Source organism: Fundulus heteroclitus, chromosome 9 (assembly GCF_011125445.2).
Source record: "Fundulus heteroclitus isolate FHET01 chromosome 9, MU-UCD_Fhet_4.1, whole genome shotgun sequence".
Lineage (NCBI taxonomy): Eukaryota > Metazoa > Chordata > Actinopteri > Cyprinodontiformes > Fundulidae > Fundulus > Fundulus heteroclitus.
This window is the reverse complement of record NC_046369.1, coordinates 3,311,520-3,325,100: the sequence shown is the minus strand read 5'-3', so window position 1 is coordinate 3,325,100 and position 13,581 is coordinate 3,311,520. Positions and strand designations below refer to the sequence as shown.

At 42.0% G+C, this 13,581-nt stretch overlaps 1 protein-coding gene across 1 annotated transcript in view; it reads right to left on the bottom strand.

Moving 5' to 3' along the window:
- Positions 1-13,581, bottom strand: part of LOC105936915 — a 62,989-nt gene that overhangs the window by 31,335 nt on the left and 18,073 nt on the right. Inside the window, exons 17-28 of the mRNA XM_036141644.1 lie at positions 12,125-12,382; positions 10,887-11,150; positions 10,532-10,792; positions 8,417-8,677; positions 7,960-8,226; positions 6,755-7,018; positions 5,497-5,754; positions 4,518-4,781; positions 2,862-3,122; positions 2,469-2,729; positions 1,227-1,490; positions 28-288 (exon numbers count right to left, since the gene is read on the bottom strand). Of these exons, the coding sequence (XP_035997537.1) occupies positions 28-288; positions 1,227-1,490; positions 2,469-2,729; positions 2,862-3,122; positions 4,518-4,781; positions 5,497-5,754; positions 6,755-7,018; positions 7,960-8,226; positions 8,417-8,677; positions 10,532-10,792; positions 10,887-11,150; positions 12,125-12,382 (3,144 nt within the window). The remainder of the gene's footprint in view (positions 1-27; positions 289-1,226; positions 1,491-2,468; positions 2,730-2,861; positions 3,123-4,517; positions 4,782-5,496; positions 5,755-6,754; positions 7,019-7,959; positions 8,227-8,416; positions 8,678-10,531; positions 10,793-10,886; positions 11,151-12,124; positions 12,383-13,581) is intronic.

Sequence of the window (13,581 nt, the reverse complement as noted above, 5' to 3'; positions counted from 1 at the left end):
CAATTAGAAAAACGTCTAGATATTCACCAGTACGAATTGTCTCCACTTCACTCTTGGCGCCGAAGCAGGCCAGGTCGATACCAACGACGTAGACCTTGTACTCCTGTCCACACAGCAGTCCGGGTATTTGGCAGGCGGTGCCGCTCGTGTTGCACGACCACTGGCGACCGTCGGCGTTTTCTGCCGCGGCCATGTAGGACACCGAGCCCTGCGAGGCCTGCCATGACACCGAGATGTTGTTCGACGTGCAGGAAGAGTTGACCCTGAGCTGGGTGGGAGGACATGGAGCTGGTCGAGAGAGAGAGAGAGAGAGAGTGAGAGATCATTTTCAGGCATCATCACAGGAAGTACCCACAGGAAAAATATGCTTTTGTTTTCTGGTTTAAAGACAAAGATTTTCAGGAATGCAAATAAAAACCTCAACCTTTACAAATGGTGCTGGTGAAGATCCGCAGTCATCCAGGTCATGGTCATTCCAAAAAAGTTAAAAAACAAAACAACTGGACTTTTATTCGAAGTTTAAAGACGTTTCACTTCGTATCGAGAAATCTTTCTCAATTCAAAATGCAGTTCAGTCAGTGAGGAATGTTCTGATCTTTATATTGGAGAAACCAAACAACCTCTCCACAGACGCATGGCTCAACACAGGAGAGCTACCTCCTCAGGACAAGACTCTGCTGTCCACCTACACCTTAAGGACAAAGGACACTCTTTGAGGACCAACATGTTCACATTTTGGACAAAGAAGACAGATGGTTTGAGAGGGGTGTGAAGGAAGCCATCTACGTTAAAAGAGAAAAATAAACCTTAAACAGAGGAGGAGGCCTTGGGTTCCAACTCTCAAAAACTTGTAATACAGCTATAAGGTTAATTCTTTCCAATTATTGCCACAATCCTCACCCTCATAAGGGTGATCAAAACATCGCTCTGGTAAGCCAAGCCAATAACGACCCTAACGACTCCCCATTGCAGAGGCGTGGACCAGTTTCGGTTTAATTTGCCATTACAAGGCCTTTGTTGGGCAGTAGTATATAGTTTGCAACTCCAAACTACTACAGACTTTTTAAATTGAAAGAGCTTTCTGGATAGGAAGCGAAACGTCTTCAAACTTCGAATAAAAGTCCAGTTGTTTTGTTTTTTTACTTTTTTGGAACTTTACAAATGGTATCCGTGTAATAATTACACTATATATGCATAAAGTAATTCAACGGCATGAGGGAGCCCACCTGCATTTATCCTGTTCCAGTTCTGGGAAGGACTGGGGCAGGTCTGTCCCTGTCCACTGACGCTGACCCTGTAAGTCTCCCCGCAGCGCAGCGAGGTGACGTTGCAGGAGGAGCCGTTGGTGGAGCAGCTCTGCTCTGCTGCGTTGCTGAAGGGATCGGCCAAGGCGTTGTAGCTCAGGATGCCCCTTCCAGGAGTCCAGGACACCTGCACCGTGTTGGTGTCGCACTGCAGCGAGGTCTGCAGACCGCTGTGGGGACACGGACCTGAACAGAGCAGGGTGCAAAAAGACGCACGTGAAGAGCATTTTTATGCTGTTTTAGCCAAATGATGACTGTGCCCGTTGACTAGGGTTGCCTCTTTTGACGTGTGGTTTTAGAAACACCTAACGGCAGCTATTACAAGAGCATAAAATGACAACAATCTGAAAAGTTTAAAATCGTTCTTAAAATGCAAGTTTACTTATAAAGCACTTTTCAGTAACAGCAAGATTGAAAGTGCTTAAAGGCATTGGAGACTTTTTTCGTCCATTTATGCAACTGGTTCTGTACAAATTCCAGTTTTTGCATCAAATTTAGACAATTAAAACTGGAAATTTCAGTCACTCAATCAATAAAAAAAATCAATCAACCAGTCAATCAATCAATTAACCAACCAGTCCACCACTCAATAAATGAATGAATCAATCAACCAGTCAATCAATCAATCAGTCCATCAATCAATCAATCAATCAATCAATCAATCAATCAATCAATCAATCAATCAACGTTTTTTGATCGATTTTGTCATGGTTTAAACACAAAAAACAGTTTTTTCAATGCCTGCAAAGATGGTGACACTTTGAAAACATGATATTTACCAACACTGATCAATGCTCTATATACTGTGGATACTTTCACACAATTAAATAAATAAAAGACCCTTTCATAATGCATTTGTCAAATAAGGATCAATAAAGCTTCCTCTTTAAGAGGATTCTTTAATGCGTAAATTTCGTAAGGACTTTCTTTGCCGTTGGCAAACTTTTATATTTTCCACCTTCTGACTATTTTACTACCATCCTGATTGTCTGCAAAGTAAGATAAATCGTTAATTTAACCTTTAGAATAAAAACATATTTTTTTATCTTCAAACAGAATTTATGTGTAGCTGTAGTTTAGATAGTTTAGATGAGAGGATGAACCTAGGAGAATATTTAAAGTGAAGCCCTTATAGTGTTAGTCTGAGCTCATCTGGTCTCTTACCCGAGCTGACCGTGATGGTTTCACTCGCCGCGCTGACGCAGGCGTCGTGTTGAGCCACCACTGTAATGTTGTAGTCCTGCCCACACGGCAGGTTAAAGAAGTTATAGTTGGTGCTTTGGCTGGTTCCCTCGACGTCGTCGCCCAGGCTTCCGCGGGCGTAGACGGCGTACGACGCGGCGCCGAGAGCTTCGTCCCACAACACGGTGGTGATCCCGCTGTCACAGTCCACCGTGGCTTTGAGGTGGGTGGGGATGCACGGAGCTTTCAGGAGAACAGAGACAGCTTTGTCAGAGTCCACGATCTTCTGCACTGGCTTCAGATTTATCGTGCTTCATTGTCACGGTTGAACTCCATTTGGATCATCTCCATTTGGATCGTTCTCCTGTCTCGTACCTGTGCTGAGTTCTTTGGCGAGGGCGGGCTCGCTGCTGCAGGAGTTGGTGTGGCCGACGACGCTCACGGCGTACTTCTTCCCGCATTCCAGCTGGTCCAGGGTGCAGTTGGAGCTGCTGGCGTTGCAGACGGCGGCCTGTCCTCTGCCGTCCACGGCGGTCACCACCTGATGCTGATCCGGGCCCGAGTTCTCCCAGGTGACCAGCGCCACGCCGGTGCTGCACTGCAGGTTCACCGACACGTTGTCTGGCTTGCAGGGAGCTGGTGCGTAAAACAGGAATACAATAAAAGTGATGACGCAAATATGAGCAGGAGTTGTGACAAATGTCCACGTCAAATGCCCAGTGGAAATATATCTTTACATACATCCTTGGTGACATAGTTAACAGTAGTAAACTGACACTGGATCAGCGACTTTTCCTTCCAAGCACCGTAATAAACATACGTCTATATATATAAAAGGAAATTGGGATTGTAATGCATTTATTTGTAGAAATAATACATACAAATCTGAATTCATGTTATTCATAATAATTTATGTTTTGTTTGTGTTTAATTATTTGCTAGCACTCCATGAAATAGGTTAAACTGTCGCTGTAACTCATCAAATAGATTCAAACACGTGATTGGTTAACGAGATCAACCACAGCCCCGCCCACTAACTGGTCAGCTAATGCATGCAGATCACCTACATTTATATCATATTATATTATATTATATTATATTACATTATATTGTATTATATTATATTACACATTTATGTGATTCAGCGTGGGACCTTCAATTTAATTCATTACATATTAAAATAATTATACATGTGTTTAGTAAAACATTTCAGGACTTATTAGAATAAAATTTAAAGTAATTGTTATTTATTTATTAAACCATTGCATTTTGGCCCTTAAAGACATGGATAGTCAGTCAGATGGTGGGACTAAAAATAGTTTTTCTAGCTAAAGGTGATTAGTTTGAATTCGACTCGCTGTGCAGGTTAACCAATCACAGGTTCTGGTCACAGTGAAAGTTGTTTGTAGTGCACAGCAGCACATGAATTATAAAAAAGAAATGAATACTGAAATGATCACATATGATTTTAAAACAAAATTGATTTCAGTTCTTTTTCATTAGTTATTTAAACAAATAAATTCATATGTTGTTGACACATCTGTATAACTATTATTCAAAGCATTTATTTCCATTCTTTTAATTCTGTATTAACAGTTATTGATCGTTTGTAAAATTACGATCCAGTCTTTTTATTGCTTTTATTATCTGATCTATTTTCAGACACTCCTTCATCCTTCGGCTAAATGCAGGTCAGTGGGGCAAGGTGGAGGGTGGGAGGGGTTGACGCCGACCCAGCATACTTTATTGCAACCTCCCAAAACATTATTCGCATATAAATATTGATTTAACACCTAAGAAGTATAACTCAACTAGTACCAATACTGTCTTACTTTATGATATGTATTTGTACTTTATGTGTTTCTTGTATGACATCAGTGGAGGACCACTTACTGCTAGCAATAGATTATTTAAACGTCCTAAACTTCTTTAACGGCTTTTATTTCTGGTGTGTTGCACTCTAAGACAGTCAGAGGCCTCCATCTGTCCACATCTGTCTAATCTGCGTTGGTTTCCCGTTGCTTTCGCTACCTGAGTACATCTGGTAGTCCGAGCCGTCAATGGTCCCACAGTCGATGGAGGCTGTGGTGACAACGATGCTGTAGAGGACGCCACATTTCAGGCTGCCGATGGTGCACTGAGTGCCGGCGGAGTCGCAGCTCGCGCGTGAGCTGTCACTGCCGATGGCTATGGCCGTGTACATGCCAAAATCACCCAGGGTTCCTCTCCACCGCACCGCAAAAGAGTTGGCAGTGCAGTTGAGCTCCGCTTCCACCCGGTCGGGCAGACATGGAGCTGACGGAGGAAACGGATCGATGACAGGGTCATTCGTGAGGTACAAACGTCAGAAAGTGAGGTGAAGAAGAGTCTAGAACAGGGGTGTCCACACGAGTTAACTCATTGCAAGATTAAATATAACTAATAAATGTGGACTTGTTGTTGATTTTTATATTAAATTAATTTCACTTTTACACAATATATTATGAATAACCTCAGCGTTTTTAAGAAAAGTATGTGCAATTTCAACAATACTTTTACTCAGTTAAACATTTACTTGTGCATTATGCATTAGAACTGATCACAGTGATTATACAATGTTAAAAAAACATTTATTCACATTTTTTAGAACTTAAAAACACTGTCCTGCATGACAAAATACATCAAACAGATAAAAATTAAGAAATGATTAAACTTTTTCCACACCTGAAGCTTAATCTGCTAATTAAAACACAGCGCCCCTCGTGGACAATATAGGGACTGCATATTTTCAATTAAACAAAGTACATGTTTTTTTTCAATAATTGTTTTATCATTCTCCTCCTTTTATCTCCTCTTTCTTTCACCTTTTGTCCATTGTATTGTCCATATCATTTGAGATATTCCCCGCATGAATCATAATAAAACTATTCACATTCATAAATCAAGCGGAGCACTATTGCAAAAGCAGTATCCGGCCCGCGGGCCATATGTTTGACACCCCTGGTCTAGAAGGTAACAGATTTTCACGTACCTGCGTCGAAGGTTAAAGCAGCCGATCTGGTGCCGTTGCAGGTGTCAGTGGAGGCGACCACGACTGCCGAGTACTGGCGTCCACAGTCCACCTTCACGGCGCAGCTGGTGGTGTTGGCGAAGCAGGAAGCCACGTGGCCGTGGGTGCCGGTGAAGGTGGCGGCGTAGGAGACGGCGTACCTGCTGGGAGCCCAGGTCAGAGTCGCCAGATTGGTGCCGCATTCGGTTCTGACCGTCAGGTTGGTCGGAGGGCAAGGAGCTGAGACATAACGGGAGAAAAAAAAAAAGCTGAATTCAAGCGGTATGAGTTATCGAAAACTAGACTGAAAAGGGAATAAAATGTTTGTTTTCATTTTCACAACACTTCTAGCCATTATAAATGACTACATTCTGATTGGAGAGCCAACACAATAAGAATGGTTTGAGCAGATTTAGACAAAAAAAAAAAAAAAATGATCAAAAGAAAGTTATGCGTGTCTTTCTTCCCACAGTGTGATTCACCATTAGGTTTTTTTCTTTATATAAAAATTTAATATATTTTAAGGCTTGCAGCGATATTAAAAAACATTGTGATGACTATATCAGCTATCTGCCTGTTTCCTTCCTTCCTCCGTTTCTCATCGGAGCTCCTATCACTCTGTGACATTACGCATTTTGGGCGATGCTGCCGTGAAACTCAGGCCAACTGGCTAATTATTACATTAGCATGAAATATGTAAGTTCATAGCATATGGAGCATGTAACTGTTGCATTATATTCTTGATATAAGGATTTTAAGGCATATTTTCCCGGGATGCCACTAAATGGAGAGGAACCTGCATGTTTGACTTGAATTAGGTAAATAAATTAATATTCACTTGCATTAACGTACAGGTTCACTTCTCTTATGCGCTCATTAAAAAATGGAAAAGACAAGAAAACATCCCAGACAGAAAAGTAATATATGAGGAGGTTTAGTTGCACATTATTTCAGAAAAGTATTTCTTATAGACGAAATTCTTATTTATTAAAGTGAAAACCAGGACTGAAACTGTTTGTCGATGCACCAGTGCAAAGTTAGGCAAAATAATTCATTATTGCCCACTACAGTTAAACTATTTCAGGTGAAATACACATATTTTTTATGTAAGCGTTCTGGTCATTCTATAATTTTTTGCCTTTTACAGTTTTTTGGGGATTTTAAAGTCCTAGGCGGAGAAAAAGCACCTTGAAATTAAAAGAAACATTTATTGCAGCACACTAGACATCCAGATACGCACCTGTTTCAGCTTGGATCTCCTCGCTGAAGACGCTGCTGCACTGAGCGTTCACAGCGGCGACCTTAAACGTGTACAGCTCGCCGCAGCGCAGGCCGCTGACCACGTGAAACGGCTGCGGCGTTGTCAAGTTGGCGGCCGCCCCGCCCTCTTTTTGGGAGTGGATGAAGTACTGGGCGCCGGTCTCCGGACTCAGGTTCCAGCTTACGGTGATGTCGCTGTTGCTGCAGGTTGTCACCGCGGTCACGCCAGTGGGGGCGCAGATCACTGTCAACAAGCCAGGCAAAGATATTTCACTGTCTTTGTGCTGATCTCCCATACAGATTAGGGTTGGATGATAATTCAATAACAATATATATCGATAGTAGAAAAAAGGGTCAATAAAAAGTTCAATACAATAACAGTTTTCCTTCCTTTTGCATTCTAGCCTATCATGTAGGTTAAGATTACAGTCATCACATTCTCCCCAACCAATCACAAACATAATTTCTGATCAGGCATAGGCCACTGTGTGAATCCTATAGTATGACAACTGTGCATGAAAAAAAGTCTCAATTTATAACAATTCAGACCTTAAAAAATGTATAACCCGATGCATTTTTCTATAAGAAAAAATCTTTTATAGTGCTACTAAGAGACAAATCTAAAAAATTTTTTTTTTATTGCAAAACAAAAACTTGCAAACAAAACTTGCCAATTTAATGGTGGTGTGTAGACTTTATGTAGCTGTACTTTGTGGACAAACAGAATAGTGTTTATGCCCTGGAAAGGACCCAAGATGGTTGACTTATTGTTTTAAAATGATCCTCAACTGTACTGGCCGCTATTAACGCACTGCACAAAACTCCACTGTGGAAGGAAAAACATGTTTTTGCTACATAACATGTGTGTATAGTGTAGTCTAGTCAGATTAGACCAAATATTACCTCTGTGGATAAATGCACATTATCATTGTAGTTTGGAGACTGAGATTTGATTATACTACATTTGTACCAGTGTTGTTGTTTTTTCTGTTTTAGCACTGTTTTACTGTGTTTGTAGCAAGTTTCTTCATTTATTATTGTGTACTTAGTTTTTTTTATTTTATCCTTTAGTGTCATTTCATTGCTTTTGCTGTTCAGCACTTTTGTCAGCAGTGGCTGGTGTTGAAACGTTTTATAAATAAAGTTGATGATTAAACAAAAAGACCCACGGTTAGGTCGTCTGACCTGTTTTGAACATGAGCGGGTCGCTGGGCTTGCTCCTGCAGCCTCTCTCCATGGTGACCACAGTGATGGCGACCGTCTCGCCGCAGTGCAGGCCTGTGAGCGAACAGTTCGTTCCGTTGGTGGAGCAGCTGTGGACGTGTTGATCCATGGCAGAAGGCAGCGTGGCGACCTCGTACGTCTCCGCCCGCAGTGCGGCGTCCCAGGTCACATGGCCCGCGTTGCCGGCACACTGCAAAGACGCTCTGATGTTGGTGGGAGGGCAGGGGCCTGCAAGGAGGTGGTCACAAAACAGCACTTTACTGGAAATATTCATCCTCATCTCTCCACAAATACAAGCACTCTTCAGTAAGAAGCATCACTTTCTTCTATTTAACAAAATATTGAGCTAAATTAGATCTCAGTTGCAATTTTTGATCTCGTTAACATACTGAGGTGACTTCTCTCATTCGTTTTTCACCTGCATGAAAGGTGTACGCGGCGGTGTCTTGGCCCTTGCACCGGTTGGAGTAGGGGCTGACGACGATCATGTAGGTCTGGGCGCATTGCATGTTGGGTAGCTGGCAACTTGAGGTGTTCGTGGTGCACTGCTTGCGGTCGCCGTTTCTTCCCGCCGCCGTCACGGTGTACTGCACGGCCCCAGAGGTGTGCTGCCAGCTCACCTCCGCCGTGTTGTTTTCACACAACAGGGACGCGCTGAGATTGGTGGGAGCGCACGGAGCTGGTGGGAAGAGAGACAAGGCGGCCTTTTTATTTTGGAAAAAAGAAAGATGGGGATCATCTGAATCTGTGATCGATCCAAAAAAAGGTTTAAGAAAATAAAACAACTGGACTTCTGTTCTGAAGCTGAAGACGTTTTGCTTCGCATCCTGGAAGCTTTCCCTATTCAAGATGTCAACAGACTTCAGAATACAAGTCTAGTTGTTTTATTCTTTAACCTTGTTCTGGATTTATTGATTGATTCGAGAATCTTCACCAACAATCTGTGATCTGTATTCTACTGCCGAAAACAAACACGAAATGAAAAACTTTTGCGGTTTTAACAAAGAATCAGTTGCATACATTTCAATTTCGATGGGTTTTCTCATTCCCATGTAGAAAAAAATTTATGGAAAAAAGCACAGATACTGCACCTAAACCTTTGAGCAAGTGGTGCTGATAAGTTTAGGATGTTTTTTGTTTTTTTTAAACTTTAAAGCTAAAACTAAGTAACTTTTTGTTGGAGACGGTGACCGATTGTAGATCGTAGGTCTCTTGCAAAGTCTCTTGAACCCATTCCTGGAAAACAACAATGCAGTTTCCAGTCGCTGGTGTGTGGTAACGCTTTGCCGAGCTTTGAAAGCTCAGCAAGACAATGGAAAGAGGTAGCGTGAGTTTATTTAACTCCATATTGCTCAACGGCTAAAAGTATGGACTGATTTGCGACTGGGTAGACAATGGGGTCATATTACTGGTGAATGGGAATAGGAGCAAGGTTATATTATTGTACGTGTTTATATAAACCATCTGTGGAAAATAGATAAAAAGTAAAACAGCAGGAACTGTTTTTGAACACAAAATAATGTCTGCAGAAAGAGGATCCAAGTTGCCACCATCAGATGACCACAGGAAAGGACGGCACCCTGACTGCCATTAAGTACTGGGATGAAACCCTTAGACTGGTTGTAGGACCCTTCGGTGCTACAGTGGGTCCCTGGGTTCCTCCTGGTGCATGCACCCAGCCCCCTTGGTACCACTGACTGGCCTCCACGCTCCCCTGACCCAAATCCAACAGAACATCTCTGGGACGTCGTTTTAAGGCCCATCTGATGCCACCAGGTTGGAGCACAGACTGTCCTGGAGCTCACACTGCAAAAACTGAATTAAAAATAAGTAAAAATTTCTTGAAATTAGTGTATTTGTCCTTAATTTGAGCAAGTAAAGAATATTATATGCCAATGGAATCAGTATTTTTACACTTAAAATAACATAATTAGATAAACAACACTTGAAATAGGATGATGGAGATGAGTTGCTCCAATTTTAAGTGCAATAATCTTGTTCCATTGGCAGATCATTTAACCTTCCTGCTTAAATCAAGGATAAATGCACAAGTTTCAAGCAAACTTTACTTTTTTTAATCATGTTTTTGCAGTGCAGTGATGCCCTGGTGAGGATCTGGGAGGAGATACCCCAGTTTACCCTCTGTCAGCTCATAAGGAGCCCCGACATTACCAATCATTCGTACCTGGGAGCCGTAACGACCACGGAGGACCGTTGTGAGTTTCTGCGACGATATTTTAGCAAACTGGACCAGTTTTTCAGTTTTACTTTCTCAGCGGCTTCGCCTTAAGCTCTCTGTGGGTTGATCCTTTTTAATTTTCATCAAATGATGCAGCATCCCTTCATCGTTGACACACTAACCATTCCACGTCAGTATGAAGATCCAGTCGGATTGTATCCTCAAATTCAGATCTGGTGCCTTTTCAAGTTCTTTCTCTATTTTTTTTTCAGTTTTTTACACACTTCATGACTTAGAGGAAAGCCAAGCGTCTACAAACATGTTAGCGCCTCCGTGTCAGACGGCCGTCCTTACCGGTCTGTATCTGCGTGACCCCTGGCACGCTGCTGTTGCAGGTGCCAGCCACGGCCACGACTTCCACGTCGTAGCTGCGGCTGCACTGCAGCGGAGGCAGCGAGAAGTCGGTGCCTTGGCTCGTGGTCCAGAAGACCGTCTGGTTCCCGGAGCGGACCCGAACGTAGAAGCTGTCCCTGCCCAAAGCCTCGTCCCAGCTCAGGACGGCGATGCCCGTCCCGCAGTCGTACCGGTTCTCCACGTTGGCAGGAGTGCACGGCGCTGACGGAGAGAAGACAGCCAGGTGTTCAAAACTCCAATTTAACAGAAACTTGACTTTTCTTTTTTAACTTGACATAGCTATCTGATGACAAACCTGTGACAATCTGAAAAGCAGGGCTGGGTTTGCTCTTGCACTGGACTCCTGTGGCTACGGCCCGGGCCGTGTAGGTGTGTCCGCATCGCAGGTTGTCCAGGACACAGCTGCTGTTGGCGGCCGAGCTGCAGGACAGCGAGTGTCCCCGGTCGGAGGTGGCGTTGACCGTCACGCTGACGGCATCCCGGTCCTCCACCCACGCGACCACGGTGCGGTTGGTGACGCAGGAACGAGAGTCGTTCTTGATCACTGGGGCGCAGGGAGCTGCATGGGAAACACACCGTATGAGACGCCTTATTTAAAGAAAGCTTTGTGTCAGACAGAATGGAAAGAAATGGTGTTTGATTTTCACTGAATGGTGTTTATCTGCTAGAAAAGACATTGAAATGTGTTTTAACTGGTTAAACTTCTATACCTTGACACTTTTTCTCCATTTGGATAAAAAAAAACGTTAAATTTTTCCATTTTTCGAAATCCACACCTTTTTTTAAATCAACTCAATTTATTTAAAAGCCTGTAATGTAACATTTATAAGACTTTATGGTTGAAATCTAAGCTGTATACTAACACTGAACTGGTGATTGGTGTGAAGCTGCCTTCCTATTCAGGTTAACCAATCAGACGACTGAGTTTATTTCATGAGCTTTTGCCACAGTTTAAATCCCTTCCTGATGTATTGGAGAACAGGGATCATGAAATAGTTCATTAAAATTAATTTAAAAAAATCAAATAATTTTTTTCTAAATGTACTCATTTGTTTCCAATCTGTAACTTTTAATATAGTAATATAGATGCATGCATCTCTTTGTGTAATATATTGATTAGTATAGCACTATTATTCAAATTATCAAATTTACTTTTTGAGTTATTTATTTTTTGCAACAGTTTTCATACAGTGTTGCGTTTTTGCCACCAGTTATAAAAAAATGAAGAAATAACAGCCCTTTCTAAAGGTCTTTGAATTAAAAATTCTAGGAGATTTCATGATTTTATGTATTTTGAAATGTATAGATCTTATATTTGGATTATTTATCTATTTATTCTATAATAAGAGTTTCATTCCTAGCAGACAGGGATTGCAACACATATCTTTGGCAGAAATTTACACTACTGAAGTCAATAATGTTAGAATTAAAAGACCAAATTATAGCTTACATTTTATATGTTGTCATGTGGGGAAGTTCTAAGACATTATTTCAGGGTAAATTTGTGACATTCTCTTTATTCTGAGAACTCACCTGTAATAACGTTGGTTTTGGCCAGGATGGAGCTGTTGCACTTGGAGTCCCCCGCCAGCACCATAACCGTGTAGTTCTCGCCACACTGCAGCCCGGTCAGATTACAGGCGGTACCGGTCGAGTTGCAGGAGTCCACGAGTCCGCTGGCCTCAGCCACAACCGCGTAACGATTCGCTCCGGCGCTGGCGCTCCACGACACCGTCACCACGTCAGAGAGGCAGCTTAGGGAAGCGGTGATGTTGGTAGGGTCACATGGAGCTGGAGATTCAGCAAATATTTAATTAAAAAATCCAATAAAACAAAACATTTTGACCACTTAAAACCACGTTTCTACTTGAAAAACCCTATTGCACTATAGTCATATATAATCATATTGCATGATTAAAAGGGGGCCTTTTATTTAGCCCCGCCCCCGATGGCAAAACAGTGCCAGTTTATAGTGACATGGTAGGTGAAGGAGCTCCAGGTGTTTTTAAACAGCAGCAATCCAACCATAGGCTTAAGTCCCCTGGATAGGTGTTGAAAGATTTTCAGAAAAACTGAGCAAAAATCCGGTTGCTTCCAATTCAAGCCTGTTTGCTGTTATCATGATCCGGATAACTGAGAATTTGTCCAGGCATATTTAATTGATGATTTGCTATATGACATTATAAGCTGCGGATCAAATAAAATACATTTTTTTTTTGTTTACATTTTAAGTCCTTTCAAAAAGACATTGCTGTCCTTTAAAACTTGCATACAACCATATTGGACTTTGGAATAAAACAGTCGCCACCTGTGGTGCATTACTTAGATAATCCAGCAGGGGGCGTATGACAATAATAGGATTTAACTGACTCTTGGTTAAAAAAAGGGTACAAAAGGGTATAAGTATCACCAAATCAGGTAACAAAGCTGATACACATGATGTTATGGAGTGAATATGGTGAAGAATCATATGAAATATTGTAACGCACAAGAAAATGGTCTTCACGAATAAAAGTGACTGCCTTACATTAAATGTGATGTCAGTGTCAAACTCAAGTCCCGCGAGCCGAATCCGGCCCGTCAAGGCAATTTATTCGGCCCTCAAGAGCCAAGAAAGGCATATCATGTCATAAAGTAGAGGCATATATCCTTTTAAATTGTATAAAGTGGCTAAAACTGTGCCTCCTGTAGCAAATGTTGATTTTTAATTGTGTTGTAACAGCATCCTGCCACTAGATGTTTTCCACAACACGGAAAGGGATTGCAGCAAAGCCATGTACAATGCGGATGACTCTTCCTGTGGCTCTACGGTTCCCCAGGAGTGAATGCTGCTTGTCGGGACTTTGATGCAATCAACTGGTTTCCTTATATAGGACATTTTTGACCAATCTGTATAATCTGACCCAATCTGTATAATATGATTGAACTTGACTTTGTAAAGTGCCTTGAGATGACATGTTTCATGATTTGGCGCTATATAAATAAAATTG